Source organism: Chiloscyllium plagiosum, chromosome 1 (assembly GCF_004010195.1).
Source record: "Chiloscyllium plagiosum isolate BGI_BamShark_2017 chromosome 1, ASM401019v2, whole genome shotgun sequence".
In the NCBI taxonomy this organism is placed as follows: Eukaryota; Metazoa; Chordata; class Chondrichthyes; order Orectolobiformes; family Hemiscylliidae; genus Chiloscyllium; species Chiloscyllium plagiosum.
This window is the reverse complement of record NC_057710.1, coordinates 133,078,254-133,101,418: the sequence shown is the minus strand read 5'-3', so window position 1 is coordinate 133,101,418 and position 23,165 is coordinate 133,078,254. Positions and strand designations below refer to the sequence as shown.

General features: G+C 40.3%; 1 protein-coding gene across 34 annotated transcripts in view; it reads left to right on the top strand.

Annotated features, from left to right (window-relative positions):
* ank2b (ankyrin 2b, neuronal) overlaps nt 1-23,165 on the top strand; it is an 892,118-nt gene that overhangs the window by 716,885 nt on the left and 152,068 nt on the right. For 33 of the 34 annotated variants that reach the window (XM_043697402.1, XM_043697316.1, XM_043697278.1 and 30 more), the window contains 4 exons: nt 3,230-3,328; nt 4,956-5,054; nt 13,291-13,488; nt 21,548-21,646. In XM_043697402.1, the coding sequence (XP_043553337.1) occupies nt 3,230-3,328; nt 4,956-5,054; nt 13,291-13,488; nt 21,548-21,646 (495 nt within the window). The remainder of the gene's footprint in view (nt 1-3,229; nt 3,329-4,955; nt 5,055-13,290; nt 13,489-21,547; nt 21,647-23,165) is intronic. The other variant, XM_043697345.1, reaches the window with a different exon arrangement.

The window sequence follows — 23,165 nt, the reverse complement described above, 5'->3', positions numbered from 1 at the left end:
AGGAAGCACACACAACGGGACCGCCGACAAGATGGAGAACAGAGGTTCCCCTTCCTTCTCCTTGAAGACCTTCAGGAGCTGCTCGCAATTCTTCACACTCCTGAAGGTCACATCGAAATAGCCTGCCGCAGGGAAATCCTGCAGGCAGTACACGTCCGCTGCTTCAAACCCGCAGCACTCCAGCAAAATCTTCTTCACAAACACCGTCCAATCGACCGGTGTGCGCTCCTCCATCTTCTTCACAGTCACCCTGACTGTGTTGCGAATGCCCTGGCCAGGGCTGCGAGCGGCTGCTGAGGCCATAGCTCTGCGGTTGGCTGGTATCTGAATTGGCATTAGGCCGAAGCCAGCATAAAGATCCACCAAGAGCAGGTCAGCACAACCAAACGATCTTCCAACGTCCAATCACGATCCAGCGATGGTCTCCAGCAGCTCCGACGACTCGCAACACGATCCCCATGGTTTCTCCCCCGCCAGCACACGTCCGCTGCGTCGAACCAACAGCACTCGAGCAGAATCTCTTCCTCTGGTCCTCAGGAACTACACATATTCCGAGCCAAAAGGCCGAGAAGCGTACCTGCCCCCTGCTCCATCCATGATTCCTAATTGCTTCTTTTATGAATTGATTGCTTCTACTAACTGGTTAGTTTGGGGCATACCGTTGCTTGACACTAGGTTCTTCCATGATCTGCTGTTCAGTCGTGGTGACCGAGTTGACTTCTCCCAGAATGCTCTCTGCTGTCCTGAATTGTCAGAGATATTTTGCTGGTTCCTTCCAATTTTCAAACCAATATTGTACCTCAAAGAAATGTCTTTCAATTTAATCTCCAAGATGAGTTAAGTTGAAAGTTAATTTAGATGTTCTAAAATAAGAAAAATCCAACACTTCCCTCAGTCTCAAAAGAACACCTGCAGCCCAGTGTGACTTTTCCTACCACCATGCTGAGTATCTAAACATGTTGCCAATTTCAAGGTAGCTTTCTGCAGCTGGCCTGTCTCCAGTTGTACTGAGTGCCAAAAGCATTGTGTGTGCATTTCCAACATGGAGGAAAAAAATGGCTTTCTTTACTCTGTCTTGGTTCAGTGAATTTTCAGAGGTAGAAGCTGGCAACAATGCTAACACAATACTAATACTAAATCTTTGGCTGGCAAACACAAAAATGGAATTAATACTGTTTTCTCTGAAGGTCAGGATGCGTAAAATTTGAAATAACTGTATTGATCCATTTCAACACAGAAGAGTACTTGATGCGTGTCCTTTGTAGAATGGATGCAGCCCCATTACCGATGTAACATATACAGCATGGAGAAAGAATAATATGTGATTGCTGTTTCCTCCATTACTGTGATTACCTGTTTTAGATTCTTACTTCTGAAACACCTGACTATAAACCTGTGTTCAAATCAGAGAGAATTGCTTTAAAAATAGCATCAATTAGCAAACAACATAATGGTCCAGAATTTGCTGTGGCAAATTTAATAGGCAATTAATGGGCAAACATAGTATGCTCCTAATAAAGGAGACTCTATAACAAAGATGCTTGCAAAGCTAAATGCAGAGTGGCATACTTCAGTCATCACATTTTTGATATTTAGATTCAACTGTGCATTTGCTGCTCCTCTGAAGTTGCTTTACTCATTATCCACAAATAATGGTGAATATTATAGCTCTGTTGTTATTTTGAAAAATTGTTTTGCCCATAATTTAATTGTAAACTTCATGTTTTGTACTAAGTGAGGATAGATTTGGTGTTGAAAGTATGTACTAATCTCTACAGGTTTTTCTGACCAAAACTGGTCTTCTCAAATGTGTAAAAGTTGCATACAAATGCTGGAACTGATAAGCCAAACACAAATGATGTATATGGAACAAGGATAGGAAATATCTAGTAACAAATTAATCTATGAAACTTGTATTTTTTTTCTTGGTAGGCAAATGTACATCATGGCCAGCTGTAAGATAATACTACATCAAATTCTGCACAAAATAACCCACACACATGATAAAAACACACATGGCCAATTGAGAAAGCAGTATGGCTAACATAACAAGCTACTGTTCCTAGTGGTGAGCATCACTAGATAGGAAGTTTCATTATCATCCCTACCCTACCTCTGAACAGTGTTCTGTCCTATCAAGGCTCCATGTCAGGAGTAGAGCTTCACAAATTATTTCCTGAGAAACAGAAGGGAATGAATAACAAGAATAGAAAATGAAAGAAAAAAACTAGAAGAATATGCGGGTGTATCATTTCTGATTTATATGGGCAGATATGTGATAAGCACAATATTAAAGACAATTGGTCATTTGTGTAATAAGAACAAAGCAATTGATTCAGACAAATTGTTAAACCATTTATTTTCACAGTCACTTGCGATTAACTTGCTCCTCTTCAATTTATTCTCCAAAGCATATCCTTGTAAGTCCTAGATTTTTCAAAAATTATCTCATTTCAACTTGAATTCCTGCACTTCTCACTAAATAATTCAGAATGATGAGCTTTAGTTCAGTTCTTCGTTGATAAGTGACATTGCCTGACATCAGGGGCAGAAAGACCGACAAACCTCTCACATGAGCTATATTGAATCTTCGGAAAGACATTACAGCATTCAGTGTATGTCCATAGCCACCTGGCAGACGTTCAATGCATTGATTTTAGAAGAATAGTTTTTGTGATAGAGAAATAATGCAAGATGATAAATTTCTCTAGAACTGACACTGACCATCTAGTGCAAAGGGATAAAATCATGAATGAGTTATGGCCAGCCTCTTAAGTGGTAATATTTATCAAGTCTAGACACTGGCTGTGACATTTTCCATTTCTGCCACATAAATAAAATATTCAATGTTAAAATGAATACATATGTCTTAAAGGCAAACAAATGTGAACGAAGTGGAGGAAAAAGAAACTACCTAGTTGCCAGGATACGTAGTTGTATAGAAACTGCATCCAATGTCTCCTCTTTATTTCACATAGTTACAGTAGCAAGCCATCTTCACTCCAAAAAATATATTCTATTACTAAGATTTTGCAAGATTAGTTCTTAAATTTCACAAAGAAAAATTGTCATGTACGGTAAAACTAACAATATCTTACCATTGTGTACATGTGACTATGTTTTTCACTGCTATAAAACGGTATTATTGTCTCCCTGTTCCTCATTTATGCTATATTCTAAGCATGCCTGTTAACTAAGTAGCAGTTGTTTCCTCTGTCCCCTAATGCAGAAGGGATTTACCCCACTACATGTCGCAGCTAAGTACGGGAGCCTAGATGTGGCAAAGCTCCTTCTGCAACGCTCTGCTTCTCCAGACTCTGCTGGCAAGGCAAGTTACTAATGAACTTCTAAAAGTTCAGGCTGGAAATACACATATGATTTTAGTTTTGTCTACTATGGGAAGATGAAACTAACGCAATTCTGGCCGTCTAAAATTTTGAACTTTGAAAATAAATTTGCAGTTTCTAATTAGAAAATTCATAATTACATTGGTCTATGCATAAAACATTACTCATGGATTCCAAAATTTATGACAAAATCTGGTCTTTTAGGCCACTGACGGAAAAAATGATATTTCATTTGATAAAATGCTGAAAAAAGTCATTTCGATTGAAGCTAATTTTCCAGTAGCTTGACCTAATTGTCTGTTTTGCATGTTAAAATATTACCTGCATAATCCTTTTCCTCACCCATGCTCACTCTGAAGATGATCCTTTCTAAACCTAAAGCACTTCTGTCCTGAACCTAAACCATATTGGATTGCTGCATGAACAGAAATGGTTCTGATTCATGTTACTTTTTTGCTAATGTGCTCCTCTAATATTCTGTCTGCTTCTGTCTATTTCCAATTGTTCAAAAACAACAGCTTTTTCCAATTTTGAGGAGCTGTTTCACAGAAGGCTTTTATATCTCAAAAAGCCTTCTGCTTCTGCTCTGATGAGATGAGGTTTTCTTATTCCTGCCATCAAGTGAGAGATTGTTTCATGGTAGGAATAAAAAACAAATTAACATTTGTCCTCCTGTCCCCTCTGCAGACCTGAAACACTTGGCTGTGTGTTTTCAGGGTAGCAGAGGAAATGATCATATCTCAAATACATCACAGTTATTGACCTATCATCTGTTTGCATTTATGGGAGGAATGCAAAGTAAATTTACTTTGGACTTTCAGGGTGAAGATAGAGCCTCCTGTTATAAGTTATTTTCTTCCAAACATCTGTTGAAGATTTATTAGTTAACAGCCAGAATGGACAATGTTTAGCAATGGAATATTTAAAAGGCTAAATCTTTGCATTTCCGTTAATTATTATTTCCACGCAGCACAGACTGTGCAGGGCTCCCCACCCCACCCTACCCCTTCAATAACATCCCCTCCTTTGAGAGATTTTCACACAAATGACTTATTCTGCGTGTGAGAAGAACATTCCTTAGAAGTGCTTGCAACAATATCTTTTATGCTGACCCTGACTTGAGAGGAGGATGAATGGACCTGAACAGCAGCAATGCCTTTTGTGATTTTTTTTTTGTCTAGAAAATGGACACTTGATGCTGTGTGTAGTCATTCTACCTCAGTATTAGAACCCCGAAAGTATTCAGATTGTGTGTTTTTGTTGTAGAACGGAGCAAAAGTTGTTTTTGCAAAAACTCATGCAGTGATAAGATTTTGATCTTTGTTCATTCCAATTATGAAGAATACCTTTACAATTTACTGAATTATAATTCACATTGTGAAATTCTGCTGACTGATGGAATGCAACGGAAGCTTTGCGGTTTGTCATTGTGTATAGAAACCATCTATTTTAGATGGTAAGTCAATGCTGCAGGATCTGCATTAACGCCTTTCTTATTTCCATCTTTTGATTGATGTATTTGTGCAGATAAGAAACTGTTTACAGAAGCTAACAAATCTTCCTTTATGAACAGCACTAGCACTTACTAACAAAGTCAAATTCTTACAGAATGGCCTAACCCCACTCCATGTTGCTGCTCACTATGACAACCAGAAGGTGGCGCTGCTGTTGCTGGAGAAAAGTGCCTCTCCCCATGCCACTGCCAAGGTATTAATTGTTACCAGTTAATAATTCTGTCAATAATCTGAAAACAAAATGTTGTAGATGATTTGATTTTTTTTTTCTGTTTAACAGTAATGTAACTGACAATTGTGTTATGCAGAGCCCTTATTAACACATTTCAGTTTAACCTTTCGCACACATTAATGCCTTTATGTGTCTTAACACTGGTTCTTTTTACAAGGTTACTATGCCCTTGGGTTTTTCCAGAAAAGATCTAACGACCCAAGGTTCCCTCATGTCTGAAGTTTGACTGATTTATTGAGGCCCTTTGTTACTCATAACGAATAATACCTCCAGCCCAAGACTTTCACGTATTAAAAAACTGGAATAATCAAAGGGCAGTGTGCATAGCTAGCCTTCGTTTAGATTAGAGTTCTTTTTATTCAGTTCAGAACTTTTAGTGAGTTCAGTGGCAGCTGTGTGTGGGAAAGGCTGCAGGGTCTTCTCTCTCTCCTGTCCTTCTGACTTTGCAAACTGTAGGCTGTTTGTGTCATTTTTACTCTTTGTGCTAAGGGATATGTGTATCAGGATTGTTGGAAGGATTTTCGGAGCAGCATCATGAAGTCAGGTTTAGATAGGACAAGTTGTCTGGTATTCTGTTTTCTGTTCTTTGTGTTTTATTCCATCATTTCGTAAATAAATTCTGTTTGTTTGAAGCTTGGCAGTCGAACCAGCTAATTTACTCCAGGAATATCCACGATATACGTAGCTAAACCAAATAGCAAAGTTATGGTCTGGGCTACCTGCTTAAAAATATTTGGGTATGTGTGGCCTAGTACATACCATATGAAAAAGTCCATGAAAACTGAAGAGGTGAGATGGAAATTTCTAACCCCTATTTAACTCCCTACTTAACCTCTAAAACCATATGCCCTGGTCATCCCGCGATTAAACCGTGTTTCTGTACTGTCAAGTTATATGACAGAAGCCAGAGCAGCATTCTTATCAATGCAACAGATTTCATTACCTGATAAACAGAAATTGTTATTTCCTTATTCATTCATGCGTGTGGGTACCACTGGCTAGGCCAGCATTTTTATCCATCCCTAATTTCCTAGACGACAGTTAAAGTCAACTCCATTGCAGTCGGCCTGGAATTACATGTAGGCCAGACCAGGTAAGGACAACAGATCTTTTTGCCTAAAGGGCATCAGTGCACCAGATAGGATCGACCACAACCTCTTGATTATTATTATTGAATTCAAATTCCACAGTCTATCATAGCGGGATTTGAACATTACCTGGGTCTCTGGATTATATTGTTCGGTTATTGCCTCCCCAGTAGGAGCATTAGAAGGCCAATAAGCCTCTTGACCAGATACACCATTCAGTTCAATGTATTTTTCTGTACCCATTTACCTTACTGACAAAGTCACTATTGCCCCAGAGGACTACCCACTCATTATAGAGGAATACCTGTAGTGAGTTTACCCTGAGGGTCACCATGCCTCCAATGGTGAGGTTGAGAAGGTGGAGTCTTCCCAATGATCTCAACTAGTACAGGATTTGAACCTATGCTGTCAGTGTCATTCTGCATCTCAAACCATCCATTCAGCCAGTTGAACTAACCGACTCACTGCGATATCAAGGGTTATCACTCTCACCTCACCTGGAATTCAGCACTATTGTCCATGTTGGAGCCAAGACTGTAATGAGGTCAGGAGCTAAGTGGCCCTGGCGAAACTCAAACTAGGCATCACTGAGAAGGTCATTGCTGAGTAGGTCATAGAGTCATAGAGATGTATAGCGTGGAAACAGACTCTTCGGTTCAACCTGTTAATACCGACCAGATATCCCAACCCAATCTAGTCCCACCTGCCAGCACCCGGCCCATATCCCTCAAAACCCTTCCTATTCATATACCCATCCAGATGTCTTTTAAATGTTGCAATTATACTAGCCTCCACCACTTCCTCTGGCAGCTCATTCCATACACATACCACTCTGTGTGAAAAAGTTGCCTCTTAGGTCTCTTTTATATCTTTCCCCTCTCACCATAAACCTATGCCCTATAGTTCTGGACTCCCCGAGCCCAGGGAAAAGATTTAGTTTATTTATCCTATCCATGCCCCTCATGATTTTATAAACCTCTATAAGGTTACCCCTCAGTCGCCGACGCTCCAGGGATACCAGCCCCAGCCTGTTCAGCCTCTCCCTATAGCCCAAAACCTCTAACTCTGGCAACATCCTTGTAAATCTTTTCTGAACCCTTTCAAGTTTCACAACATCTTTTCGATAGGAAGGAGACCAGAATTGGGCACAAAATTCCAAATGTGACCTAACCAATGTCCTGGACAGCTGCAACATGATCTCCCAACTCCTGTACTCGATACTCTGACCAATGAAGGAAAGCATACCAAACACCTTCTATACTATCCTATCTACCTGCAACTCCACTTTCAAGGAGCTATGAACCTGCACTCCAAGGTCTCTTTGTTCAGCAACACTCTCTAGGACCTTACCATTAAGTGTATAAGTCCTGCTAAGAGTTGCTTTCCCAAAATGCAGCACCTCACATTTATCTGAATTGAACAGAAACAACAGTGCTGTATTGGAATCAAAATGCATTGATACAGCTTATGTTGTTGCAATTCTAAGAATATCTAGTGGTCTACCTCTAGCAGGACTCACTCCAGCTCATTTCTAAGGGAGAATGACTCTTTTCTATTTTAATACTTCAGTGGGCTTCAAGTAATTAAAATTTTAACTACTCTGGTGGAACAAGAGAATCATGAATCCAAATTAACTTCTTCAAGTGCTATACCATCTCTGATACAGCTTTAATTCCTTTTCTTCTTATTTAAAATTCAAAGTATTACTTCACTTCTTTTCCATCAACTGTTTTGCAACACTCCAGTCCGGGAGTAATAGTAAATTCTTATCCTAAGATAATTTAATTACTTTTAAATTCTTTCCTTGGGAACATATGTTAGTCCATCAAGAGACTTCTCAGCACTTCGGAGGTTAATATATGGATCTCTGTTTTTAAAAATTCTCAAGGTCAAGGACCAGGCTCGCAGGAAAGTAGTCTGACACCGAACAAACAGCCAAGAGGCGAGTCTGCTAGAATATGGGCATTTTATTCCCCTCAGCGTCGCCACAACCAGGTCTCGTACTTACAACGGGTCTGGTTTATACTCACTCTACGTGTTACCGGAACTGGGAGCCGTCAGTTCTCGTAGAGCGGTTGCCAACAACCCACGCTCGGCGGTTAAACGTAACCCCGGAGCAGACTCCTGGGTCTGGCTTATACTCACTCTACATGTTACCGGAGCTGGGAGCCGTCAGTTCTCGTAGGGCGGTTGCCAACAACCCACGCTCGGCGGTTAACCGCAACCCCGGAGCAGACTCTCCCGAACTGGAGACTTTTCCAGCTGATATACTCTTTTCGAGATCTAAACATTCATGTGAACAGCAGAGCAAGGCTGAAAAACACATTCCATTCTGGTCACATACAGATAAGAAGATTCACACGGGAAGGTGTGTAATAAGATTCACACGGGACTAAGCGACACCTTCCATTTTCGGTTAGATTCACACATGTATTGGGACACAATTTTAACCCTTTCACCACAGTGCTCCAGTTTCCTCCCACAGTCCAAAGATGTGCAGGTCAGGTGAATTGGCCATGCTAAATTGCCAGTAGTGTTAGGTAAGGGGTAGATGTAGGGGCATGGGTGGGTTGCGCTTCGGCGGGTCGGTGTGGACTTGTTGGGCCGAAGGGCCTGTTTCCACACTGTAAGTAATCTAATCTAATCTAAACTTGCCCACCACCGAGTCAGTTTCTTACTATCTTTCTTAAATAGTGGCACCGCGTCAGTCAACCTCCAGTCTTCTAGCACCGCACCTGTGACTATCAATGATCTAAATATTTCAGTAAGAGGCCCAGCAATCACTTCCCTAGCTTCCCACAGAGTTCGAAGGTACACCTGATCCGATCCTGGGGATTTGTCCACTTTTATGCATTTCAAGACATCCAGCATTTCCTCTTCTGTAATATGGACATTTATCAAGATGTCACCATCTATTTCCCTACATTCTATATCTTCTATGTCCGTTTCCACAATAAATACTGATGCAAAATACTCGTTTAGTATCTGTCTCATCTCCTGCGGCTCCACATAAAGGCCGCCTTTCTGGTCTTTGAGGGGCCCTATTCTCTCCCTAGTTACCCTTTTGTCCTTAATGTATTTGTAAAAACCCTTGTATTTCTTGATAGCACTGTTGATGATACTTTCCATCACTTTACTGATGACAGAGAGTTAATGGGATGGTAATTGGCTCGGTTGGGTTTGTCCTGCTTTTTGTTTACAGACCATATCTGGACAATTTTCCACATTGTCGGATAGATGCAGTATTATAATTGTACTGGAACACTGTGGCTAGGGAAGTGGTAAATTCTGAAGCTCAAGTTTTCAGTGCTATTACCAGAATATTGTCAGGGACCAAAGCTTTTGTAGTATTCAGTGCCTTCAACCATTCTTGATATCACGTGGAGCAGATTGAATTGGCTGAAGACTGGTATCTCTACTGCTGGCAACCACTTGAGGAGGCAGCACCGAGTCATCCATCTCTGGTTGAAGATTGTTGTGAATGCTTCAGCCTGATTTTTTCTACTTGCGTGTTGAGCTGTTCCATCATTGAGGATGAGGATATTTGTGCAGCTTCTCCCCCAGTGAGTTGTTTAATTGTGCACCACCATTCGTGACTGGAGGTGGAAGGACTGCTGAACTTAGATCTGATTTGTTGGTTGTGGGATCACTTTGCTCTGTGTGTCCCTTGCAGCTCATGCTGTTTAGTTTAGGTAAAAGTTAGATTAGTTAGTTAGACATGGTTACTAAGAGTCTTGGGATATGCATATAGACCTATATCTAGATGATTTATATCGATATATATATTCTGTTGCCTTCAAGATCAATTTCTCCACTTGAGACTGTTTGCATCATCCCAATGGGTGGAGTTTACTGCAGTGTCCCAAAATTAACCCATTCAGAACCATTAGTTCTTACAACTTCTTAATGTTGATATTCTGGAGATTTAGCTAACTGTGTGCCAAGAACATGGAAAGTTAGCATGCAGGCACAGCAAGCAGTTATGAAGGCAAATGTTGGCCTTGAGTACAATAGGATTGAAGTACAAAAATATAGAGTATAAGTCCAAAGGTGTACAGAATAAGTGTGTTGACCATGTTAAAATTGTCCGTGGTGTTCAGAGATGTGTAACGGAGGTGGATTAGTTGGGAAAAATAGGGTTACAGGTATACAGAAGGGACCTGGGTCTGGGTGGGGCGGTCTTTGAAGTGTAGGTGCAGACTTGATGGACCGAATGGCCTGCTTCTGCACTGTAGGGTCCTATGGTTCTGTGATCCTATGAAGGAGATGGTAAGATCACACCAGGAGTAGTGTGTGCAGTTTTCGTCTCTATGTTGAAGCAAGGATATACCTATATTCAAATGAGTTCAGTGAAGATTCACTACCTTAGTACATGGCAGGAGGGTGTTTTGTTGTCTTATGCTGAGATGTTATGGTACAATTGCAACATTTAAGAGGCATTTGGGTGGATATATGAATAGGAAGGATTTGGAGGGATATGGGCTGGGTGCTGGCAGGTGGGACTAGGTTGGGTTGGGATATTTGGTCGGTGTGGACAGGTTGGACCGACGGGTCTGTTTCCATACTGTACATCTCTATGACTCTATGACTATGTTGAGCTATATTGAGTGAGCGGTAATCTCATTCTAACATATGAGATTATGACAGACTTTATTGGGGTTGATACATAAAGATTACTTCGCTGCTTGGAAATTAAAGCACAGGAGCTCAATCTGAAGACAAAATGCCAATAATTTTGGACTGCAATGACAAAAACTTTCTTTATTCAGATGATTAAGAATCTTTGGAATCCTCTATCCTGGAGATCTGTGGATGATAATTCATTGCTTATATTTATGGCTGAGATAACTCAGCGGTTGAGATTTGATTTTCATCTTGAGGGTAGGATTCCAGGGATTGGGAGATTTTCTGAAGTCACAGTCCCACCTGCTAGCTGATTGTATTTTCATGGCTGGGAGGTAAGAATGGGCTGGAGTGAGGCCTGCCAACTCTGGCAGCACATCTAAGGCCTTTAAAGAGGCAGACCAATGCCAAAACAGCCAAGTTAAGAAGTCTGCCACAGTTTGTAGAGACACCATTCCAGTTTTGGAGGTAGGTTTGAGGCCCTGTAAACTTCATCCGCCTACGCCTTCTTAGTCCTGCTTAAACCATCACCAATGCACTCACCCATTACCCACCTTAAACAGAACTCACTAGCCATGTAATGCTCTTAAGCGTACTTTAATATCCACTTCAAACAAAGCTATAATTCTCCTAACAGCTCACAATTATGCCAAAATAATCAAGTTCCAACCAACCTTGACATTAGTATTGATAAACAAGCAAAGCAGAATACACTGTTGAAACTTTATTGCTGGAACAGCACAGCAGGTCAGGCAGCATCCAGGGAGGCAGAGAGCTTCTTCAAGGAAGGCATCCTTGTAAGAGGATTCGCAGTAGGTTGAATAATTCTCCTAACAGCTCACAATTATGCCAAAATAATCAAGTTCCAACCAACCTTGACATTAGTATCGATAAACAAGCAAAGCAGAATACACTGTTGAGTTTGGTATTCAGGCATGCACTTATTATGAGATTCCATTGAACAACTGTGTCAACTAATCCTCTCAAGCTTAATACTTTAAAGCTTTTGAAGACTGATATAGATCCAGCCAAAAGTTGAATCTCTGTCAAAGGTTTTGTCTCAACCAAACAGATATCCTCCTGAACATCACAGAGAAAATAATCAAAGCTCTGGACCCATTTAATACTATCATTTCTCGAATTTACTATTATACAGTACAGAATAAAATGTTATGCAGTAGATGGTGTAATCAAATTAACCTGAAAACATTTTGCTTTCACTTTGCTGTACTGCACATTGCCTTCATAGCTTTCTGGATGTCTGAGGTGACAACCGGATGAACCTATTGTTTAATGGTCACTTTCTTGCTGACATCAAGACCTTACTGTTAGTCCCTAAAACATGTACGATTTATGAAGCAAACTTCTTTATTAAACTTGAAGCCAGCAGCACTCCTTCCGCTTGTGTTTTGTATGGTTCCTGAATCCAAATGATGACTCCCCCATTGTTCACAACATTTCTGTGTTGGGGTGAAATACCTCACCTTTCAAAGCTATCCTTGTTCCTGGAGAAGTGAAGTGTCTGAAATTCCCACTTAGCAATGGTGGTGCCAGTATCAGTATGTTATGGGCTCACAGCTTACCTGTCACCTCGCGATGCAGAACAATGCTGTCATGGGAATGGCACCTTGGGAAAGCTGAATTCCGTTCCCATAAGCCATTTTCTAAAGATTGCTTGACAGACTTCACATTTCAACACCCTTACCATGTTGGGATGGGAAAATTGAGCCTATGGTATTTCAGGGCTTCAGTCGAAATGGTGAGTGGGCAGGGAAATAGAATTGAGGCAGGAGAGCATTTAGAATGTCAGACAAGGTTTAAAGGTACTATCTGTTCTATTCTTTGCTCCTATTTCTAATGTTCTTATGTACTAATTTTTATTCAGCCTTAATTTCATCAAACCTTTTTTCTCTTCATACTCTGAAATTAACAAGAAATTACCATTTATGCAGAATTATTTTTGTTATGACCTTAACTTGAAGCCACATTTTTGATGCTTTCCTGTAATTGCCAAGAATGTTACCTAAGCTATCGAGAATGAGGACATTTTTTTTTCAACTGAAGTATAAAACTAAATGGTAAAACAAATTCAATGACAGTGGATAGCTGAGAAGATTTTTCAAAGGATCTAAAAATGCGATACTTAAATGGTTACATAATTGCCTATGACTATAGGTCACACTAGTGGAATGGGAAGTGCCACATCAAACATTCATACTTTAATAATGTAACTAAATATCTAACAATGTTTGGTTTTTAGCATGAATACTTTGAAAAGTATGTGCGAATGGAACTGGTCAAGATATTTTACTTTAGAAAATCTGGTTAAAACATATTAGATATATTTGGATCAGTGATACTGAAACTAGGAACCAACTAAATTAGGAGTTACATGTTAATCAACTAATTAAGCTAATAGTATGATAGCATTGGTCAGAACATGGCAAAGGCTAACTGCCTATGGTCTAAAATTCATGCTTTTCCAGAATGGCTATACGCCTCTGCACATTGCTGCCAAAAAGAACCAAATGGAAATTGCCACCACCTTATTGGAATATGGAGCTCAGACTAATGCACTAACAAAGCAGGGAGTGACACCCCTCCACCTGGCATCGCAGGAGGGACATGTGGAAATGGTTTCAAGCTTGATGGATAAAAATGCCAATGTTAGTGCGGCCACGAAGGTAACTGCAAAACATTATTGTGTCAGAGACATTTACCATTCTGTTTCTGTTTACTAGTGTGAAGGAAACAGTGTTTGATGCTGAGTACAGTAGCTGAACTGCCAGATACTTTGTGCCTTTAATTTCAGAATATTTATTTACCCATTGTTTAACATACACCTTTGCATTTTTGTGTACATTTTCTGATAGAGCATCATTTTGTAAAATGAAATTAATTAGCAGATTTTGTCTTCCTGTGTATGCACTCAGAGGATTTGATTATAGCAATGTTCACTGTTTGAAATTTTGTCGATCCTCGAGTTGGGCAAAGCGTTTTGTTCTCTATTATCAGCCATGCATGAAATGCATGAAGAAGTAATTTATCTGTTGCACATTTGTACACTGTGCAGAAAGCTCATTAAGTCTGCAAGTTTATTAAAAATTGGCTCCTAACCACAATGTAGACTGGAGAGTTCAGACACTTTGTGGGAGGTTTATAAGACCTTATCTGAGTAAGGAGTTGAGGGCATTCAAAATAATGCTGCTAACTAGACCTCACAATGGGAGATATTTAGCAGCCTGGATGCAATCTTCTGGTAGCTGACCTGAGATGTAACACTCCAGATATACATCAAAACCTTTCCAAATCTCATGGATTTAACAGATTAGATTGTCCTGTTTTGTGGCACCTTTACTTATCTACTGCTGATACTGTGCTGCTCAAACTGGAGGGCCTCTGATTGCCCTTAAGACTTTGAGATCCTGTTCTGACATGAACGGATGGTGAGCCATGAAGTAGCCCATCTGGAGAATGTCAGGTGGTAACTGATACAGAATGCAGAACTCTGATCTCCCGTTCAGCCCAATGCTGGTTTCAGAAGCTCAAAGGGAAAACAAAATCCTCCTCTCCGACCTTGATTTTTCTCGGCAGGTCCAAAAGGAAATGAAGGTGCTGATAAGAATGAGCTTTATAGGTCATACCAAATTTAATGGCAGGTTTTTGTGATCGTTTTTTTACCTCTGTTTTCCGTCTGGTAGCTAGCAACATTGACAACCTGACCTGCTCCTGCATAGGGGTTGTAACAAGAACCCTGTGGGGACATTGCCCAGCACTGGGAAGGTGGGAAGACTGAATATTGGGTCTCTCAGGCCTGGGGAGAGGACACTGATAATGGCAGCAGCAATCGAAATTGACAGGACAAGTCTAATGCTGAAACTTTATTGCTGGAACAGCACAGCAGGTCAGGCAGCATCTAGGGAACAGAAGATTCGACGTTTCGGGCACATGCCCTTCTTCAGGACAAGTCTAATGGCTTTCTTGAATGACTGGGCATGAGCACTCCCAGTATTCTTGGCCCTCAATAAGTGTTTTAAAAGCACTCCTGGTGCAGTCATTATGTTCAAAGCGTCGACTCTCCTGCTCCTCGGGTGCTGCCTGACTGGTTATGCTTTTCCAGGACCATTTTGACTCTCTGATCTCCAGCATCTACAGTCCGCACTTTCTCCTGCTGTAAAAGACACTCAACTTGTGTAGCTGGCAACTCAGACCTCCTTTTCATCACGTGTTTTCTGAGTCCTGAGAAATTCATGTAGCAAAAGAGAATTTTAAGTTGGGCTTGGAATTACATCATGGGAACTCGTGATTTGAATGTGTTAGTGAAGTGCCTTGCCCTTTCAAGAAAGGACAATTGCATGAAGCCCATCACTGTACGTTAGTATTGTGTTTCACATTATTGTATACACAAATAATTGCCATTGCAGGGTAACTAGGTGTTGCAAGCTTTTCCATTGCTGCTGTCAACAACGATAACTTGTACATTTACAGCGTTATGATTGTCATCAAATATGTCCTGCCACTACTTAAGAGCACTACCAAAAGACATTTGACACCAAGCCAAGGTTTGATCAAAGGTTTTAAGGAAATCGAAAGGTCGAAAGCAGTAGGAAAGGAATCTTGCAGGAATGTTGCCTTTGGCCACCACCATTCTTATCTGAAAATGGACCCTCTCAGCCATGGTCCTTCTGGTACCAACTCACCCAATTATTTGTCCTTCCCATCACCTTGCTTGCCATGGAGGGATACATTGCTTCTTTGCTGTGAGATAAGATATGGACAATAAATTTGGAGAAGGCCTCAGGTTTATAATTGATGATGGATCACTTTTTTTTAGAGCATCTTGTTGTAGGGCTCTCTACGAACAGACAACTCCGGAGTTGGTGACATGTAATGAGGCATACTTGATTAGGGAGTGTAAGGTGAATGAACCCTTGGGAGCATTGACCATAATGTGACAGAATTTACCCTGTAGTTTGAGAGGGAGAAGCTGGAATCAGATGTAATGGTATTACAATTGAGTAAAGGCAACTACAAAGGCACAAGGGAGGAGCAGGCCAGAGTTAATTGGAAGGGGAGCCTAGCAGGGAAAACAGTAGAGCAGCAATGGCAGGGATTTCACAGGAGGCATAGCAGAAACTCATAAGAAACCTACAAAGGTGAGGGTGAAATAATCATGGCTGATAAGGGAAGTCAGAAATATCATAAAAGCGAAGGAAAACGTATACAGAATGATGAAGGTCAGTGGGAGGTCAGAGCATTGGGAAGCCTTAAAAACAGCAAGGGACAACTAAAAAAGAAATAAAGGGGGAGAAAAGATGAAATATGAGGGTAAGCTAACTTGTAATATGAGAATATTGCAAGAGTCTTTAGAAGAGTGGACATTGAACTGGAAAATAAGGCTGGAGAAGTAGTTATGGGGAACAAAGACATCACAGAGGAACTGAATAGATACTTTGAATCAATCCTCACAGTGGAAGACACCAGTAGCACACCAGAACTTCAAGATAGTCAGGGGACAGAGGTGAATGTAGTGACCATCCCTAAAAAGAAGGTGCTGCAAGTCATGTTGCAGCTGTATAGAACTTTAGTTTGGCCACATTTGGAATATTGCATACAGTTCTGGTCACCACACTATCAGAAAGATGTGGAGGCTTTGGCGACGGTACAGAAATGGTTTACCAGGATGTTGCTTGGTTTGAAGGAAGTTAGCTATGAGTAGAGATTGAACAATCCTGAACATTAGAGTCTGAGCGGCAAACTGATAGAGGTTTACAAAATTTTGAGAGATGTAGATAGAATAGATAGTCGGAGTCTGTTTTTCCACCAGAGTTGAAATGCCAGTTACTAGGGGACATAGGTTTAAGGTAAAATCGAAAAAATCTGATGAAGATGTGGGAGGCAAGTTTTTTTTCCACAGAGGGTGGTACGCGCCTGGAATGCATTGCCAGAGAAGGTGGTGGAAGCAGGTATAGTAGCAACATTTAATAGGCATCTTGACAGGTACATGCATAGGCAGGGAATAGAGGAGTATGGACCACGTGGAAGCATAAGACTTTAGATTAGAAAGGCACCAAATGTTGGCACAGACTTGGTGGACTCAAGGACCTTTTCCTTTGTTGTACTGTTTTGTTCCTTGGAAATGGAAAGATCTGAAAATAGACAAATCACAAGTACCAGATGCACCCCAGAGTTCTGAAGGAGATAGCTGAGGAAGATTATGGAGGCACTAATAGTGATCGTTCAGAAGTCAGAAGGCTGGAAAATGACAAAGGTAAAACTCCTATTTAAAATGGAGAGAGGCAGAAGACAGGAAATTATAGTTTAGTTAGCCTGATCTCAGTCATTGGTAAGATTTTAGAGTCCATTATTCAGGATGAGATTGCAGATTACTTGAAAGTGCTTGGTAAAATAGGGTTTTGTCAATGGGAGGTAATACCTGAAAAATCTGTCAGAATTCTTTCTGGAGGTAATGAACAACTTAGACAAGGGAAAGCCAGTGGACATGATCTATTTGGATTTCAAGAAGGTCTTTGACAAGGTGCCTCACAAGAGGCTACTAAATAAGACGAGTTAGGGCAAGGTACTGGCATGGACAACAGATTGGCTGACTGGCAGAAGGCAGAGAGTGGGAATAAAGAAGTCTTTGAGGATGGCAGCTGGTAACTAGTGGAGCTCCTCACTGGTCATGTTGGGACCACCACGTTATACATTAGTGGTCTGGATGAAAGAACTGGTGGCATTGTTGCGAAGTTTGCAGATGACGCAAAGATAGGTGAAAGGGCAAGTGGTGTTGAAGAGGCAGGAAGGCTGCAGAAGGACTCAGGTTTCAACAGTAGGCAAAGAAGTGCAGACGTGATATAATATGGGAAAGTGTGAAGTTATATACTTTGGTCAGAAGAGTAGATGCATAGGCTATTTTTTTTTGAATATTGAGTGGTTTTGGGTCCTCTGGGAAGATGTGCTGCTGTTGGAGAGGGTCCAAAGGAGGTTTACAAGAATGATGATGAGCTTATCATATGAAGAGTGTTTGAGGCCTCTGGGTCTGTACTCAATAGAATTTGGAAAGGTGAGGGGGAATTTCATTGACAAAAGTTACAGAATACTGAGAAGCTTGGCTAGAGTGGATGAGGAGAAGTCGTTTCCACTGGTAGGAGAGATTAGACACGAGGGCACAGCCTCAGAATGAAGCGATGACCCTTTAGAACTGAGATGAGGAGGAGTTTCTTCATCCAGAGAGTGGTTTATCTGTGGAACTCAGCTACAGAAAGCTGTGGAGGTCAGGTCATTAAGTGTATTTAAGACAGAGATAACTAGGTTCTTGATTAGTTAGGAGATCAAAGGTTACAGGGAGAAAGCAGAGAATGGGATTGAGAAACAATCAAATGGTGAAGCAGATGCGATGGCCCAAATGGCCTAATTCTGTTCTTATATCTTACAGCATTATGGACCAGAGGCTGGTTAGATGTCCATTGGGATCATCTAATCTAGAGGAAACAAGACCATGGATAAAGTGTACAGCAGCAGATAACCTGAGGTTGGGGAAGATTTGGGCAATGTTAAAGGGATGGAAATAGGCAGTCATGGTAATGTTGTAAGTATGTGGTTAGAAGCTCATCTCCGGGTCAAGAATGACACAAGATTGCAAATAATCTGGTTCAGCTTCAGTTAGTTGTTACGGAATGGCAAGGAATTGATGGCTAAGGACTGAAGACAAGAACTTTGGTATTCACAGTATTTATTTGAAGTAAATTTCTGTTCATCCAGCAGTGGATGTCAGTCAAGCCATCAGGCAATTTGGCAACAGAACAGTCATTGAGGAAAGTGGTACTGACACAGAGTCTATGTCAGCATGTGTGTGGAAGTGATGCTGTTTTTTTTTTCCTGGGTTACATAGTTAAATGGTAATACCTTGATAAGAAATAGGATGTGGCAAGGAAATACCTTGGGGGATATCAAAGGTAACAGGAGGGGTATAGGAAGGGAAGCCATTGCAGTTGATTCCCTGGCTACCATTCAATAAGTTAGAATGGAAGCAGGTGAGAGTAGTCCCACTGTGCTGTGTAACAGTGAAAGGCCTTGCAGGGCCGTGATGTGATTAACCTGACCGAGGCTAGAAACAGGTTGAAGGGGATAAGGAGGGAAAATTTACCATTGTCACAGTCATGTAAGAAGCCATTTGTGATTTTGATTAAAACAAAGTAGTTTTGGTATTCTGGTGGCTGGAAAGCTGTATGGAGGGATTTGGACATGAAATTCTGGGAAAAATGAGCATTAGATTTTGGTGTCAAGGACTTTCCAAGGGAGCATTCTCCCACTACCTGGCACCCAATATTCAAATCCTTGTCTTTATTTTATTAGGCGATGTATTCCGCAAAAATATCCCTGTTTCTAGATTTCACATCACCGTGTGTTGTTTGTTCAGCTGGAACGTGGCCATTGATCACATTTTTGGTCCCATAATGAAAAATGATGTAGAAAATAAAGAGTAAAAATCTATCTGTGGCACTCACTTATACCTTTTAAGATATATCATAGCAAGAAGTTTAAGTAGTTATTACATTCTTGCTACCAGCAAGTCCTTGACTGACCTTGTAGGTGAGGTGATTGAGCAGGACCACTTTGCATCATCCCCAGGGCACTTATCTCTCCCTTCAATAGCCAGACCATTGACAACTGGTGAAACCAGCAGTCTATTATGTGAATCCCAAGAGATAATACCAGTCAAGATATTCAGCCTTATGCTTCCATTGGGACTGCAGTACCCCAAATTTATAGCTTCAGGTATTTTTTTAAAATTAAAACATTGGTTTGTAATACATATTTATGAAAACCATAATGATTTTAGAAAGATGTACAGCTGACACTTAATGGAATGCCTTTGAACAAGTTTATTGCTGTCATTTGTCTTGCATGAGAAAATTCAAAACAACTGGAACAGTTTGACTTGGAGGTCGCCCTCAATATCTGGCATGAAGAGTCCATTGAAATTTCAAACTCTGAGGAGTCAAATTTTCAGAATAAAAATGAGAGCTCATGTGTAACTTCTTTGTTTTAGAATTCACTGTTTAGAAGCTTTTGAGTGTGAATAAACAGGAAAGTAGGTTGGTTGTGTTATTAAAATCAATCAATTTGTCTTTTCTTAACATTTGATTAAATTATTCCATTCTGACTCCAAACCTTTCAGCTTTTTCTAGTCAGCTTAAAGATTATTAAAATGCAAATTAAGTACAAAGTGCATATTCTTCAGGGGCATATCCTGTAAATCTTAATGAAAGCACTGTGGCTGAAAGATTAAACTTCTGACCTTCTGTTAAGTCAATAACTGGATTGTGTGCTTAATTAGAGGAGTATTTATAGGAATGAATCATCTGACTTACTGTACTCCTCATCATCTTGAAGATAAAACCAAAAGGTGAGCAACTTTCTGTTGCAATAGTTTCAAAACATCAGCCTACCATGCCAAAATTTTGAAATTCACTCATTCATCCCTGCAACCCCTGATTGTGTTACCATTGTGAACAGAGATTTTTTGTTCACTGTCATATTCTTCTTAGGCTAGTTAGTGTTGGTCTAGTTATTCCAGGCACCGCTCCCAGCTTCACGCACGATTGGCTACCACCCATAATGTGTCCATCTGCTGCTTTTGGACGAGAATGATAGGTGCCAGAACTGACAGATTTTCTGATCTGCTAAATTGCAAGCTGCAGTGGAAAACCAGTTTGGCACCTTAGTAAAATCTGAGGCCTGAGTATTTTAGTTGTCTGTTACTGAATTTTTCAAGGAAAACATGGATTACTTCTTGAAAAGATTGTGATTTCTTTATTTCAGCACAGCTTGTGGGCCAAGTCAAAAGGGAGTGTATCCCCCAAAACCAAAACAAAGTTATTAGCCTGTGCAGAAATTATAGGTATTCTTGATCATCAACCACACTACTAGAATTTTTGCCATACTCTTTTATGGATATCTGTCTTTGATCCATGCCAATCTTCCTCAGATGCTCATCACTGCCTTTGATTTCTCCTCATTCCCAATCAATCTCCTCTTTGACACAGCAAATCGTGCTGTATCCTCTCTCCACCTCAGTCATGTTATACTTACCTGCTTCTGGGCTGCACCCTCTTTTGCAATGTTCCCACCATTACAGAGCGAAGCCTGTCAATTCAGCTGCCTCAAAACAGTAGTCATAGTTAAACAAGTTATGCCATCATCAGAGGTGAAACTCCATGTCCATAAGTTCTAAGGACATTACCAAGTCTCCTCTTATTACTACCATCCTCAACCCATTTAGTCTGTAAGTCCTGTCCTGTAAAAAAGAAATCAGTACCATTACTCTGATCCTCGTAGTTGTATATTTCTTTCCTCACTTGTCTACATTTCTCTTCCTGTATCACATCCACTATTCACCTGTCTATAGTGAACTCCCAATGGAGAAGTGCCTGCATATGTTGTTTGAACGGTACAGATTCCTACGGTAAATGTGAGAAAAGGTTGTTCTCAGCTGCCCTGGAGGATGACCTGAATAATGCTTTCAATGATTGAAGCTATGGGACTTCTATGTGATATGCAGGAAGTAAACAAAACAGCAGAGATAGCTTTAGAAAATTATGTGATGGGATCAGAAAGGGAATAATAAATCATTAAGCTTATAAAGGAATCCTAGGAGCCAGTTTTTTTTAAAATAAAGTGGTCTCTTGCTTTTTAAGTAAACTAATCATGACATTTCTTTCATGTGCCTATTCTTAGAGTGGATTGTCAGCACTGCATTTGGCAGCTCAGGAGGATAAGATCAATGTTGCAGAAATTCTGGTAAAACGAGGTGCAAATCTTGATGCACAGACTAAGGTACTACAGCACGGAATTTATCTTCTTAATTTGTTTTATCATTGTTTGTTTTCACAGCTCTTCATAATGTTTTAAATATGCTATAGGTATCGGTAATGGTAGCAAACTTCTGAACATAAATAATATACATTTTATATAGCCTGATATAGCCTAGTTGCTTATTCTCTGTCTTTGGCCACAATTTTTCTGAATACTGGGAGCAAGGTCCTAATGTGTCTGTCACATTCTGGTGCCACATTCAAGTTATAATTCTTTCTGTGAGAGTTTTGGCTGTTAGTGGAATGAGAGTGTCATTGCTATGCTCCATCCTTGTCTTCCTCAATATTTCCAAAAATAGTCCAAACTGATCCAGCCTCACTTCATATGTCAGTCCTGCCATCCTAGAAATCAGTCTGGTAAATCTTTATTGCACTCCCTTCATAGCTAGAACAAAACTGCACATGATATTCCAGGTGTAGTTTCACCAATGAATCTGTGCTCCTGTACTTGAAACTTCTCCCTACGAAGGGCTTCTTTATCATCTGCTGCTCCAGCCTGCTTACTTTCAGAAACTGGTATAAAATGATACCCAGGTCTCATTGTACCTTCCCCTTTCCTAATCTATCACCATTCAGATAATAATCTACTTTTCTGTTTTTGCTATTAACGAGTATAAGATCACATTTATCCACATTATACCTCACCTGTATTTTCCCACTCACTCAACTTGACCAAATCACACTGAAATAGCTCTGCATCCTCCTCACAGCTCACCCTGCCCCCTCCCCCTCCCTGGTTTGTGTCATCTGCAAACATGGGGATATTACTATTTAATTCCCTCATCTAAATAATTAATATATATTGTGAAAAGCTGGGTCCAAGCTCTGATCTTTTGAATACACTACTGCTTGCTACTCAGCAAAAAGACTCATTTATTATCATTTGTTCTTTTGTCTATCAGTTTTGTATTCATATTAGTATACTCTCCAATCCTGTGCACTTTGATACTAATCTCTTATGCAGGACCTTTTTCAAATGCCTTCTGCAAGTCCAAGTAAACTGCATTTACTGGGTCCTCCTTATCAACTACAGAAGTTATATCTTGGAAAATCCCACTAAATTTATCAAATATAATTTTCCTTTCATAAATCCATGCTGACTCTGTCTAATCTTGTCATTGTTTCCAAGTGCTGTGCTTTTTAATCTTCTATAATCGACTGTAGCATCTTTTCCACTCTCGATGTGAGGCTAACCAGTCCAGCAGTATTTGTTTTCTTCCTAACTCCTTTTTTAAAAAAAATTGTTGGGTTACATTAGCAAACTTTCAATCTGTAGGAAATGTCCCAGACTCTATAGAATCTTAAACGTTATGCACAAGTGCATCCATTATTTCTAGGGCTACATTTTTAAGAACTCTGGGATATAGATAATCAGGCCCTAGGTATTTATCAGCCTGTAATCCCAACAATTTCACAAAAACCATTTTCTTGAGTTTCTGATTTCCTTCAGTTCCTCCCTCTCTCTTGACCCTGTGTTCCCC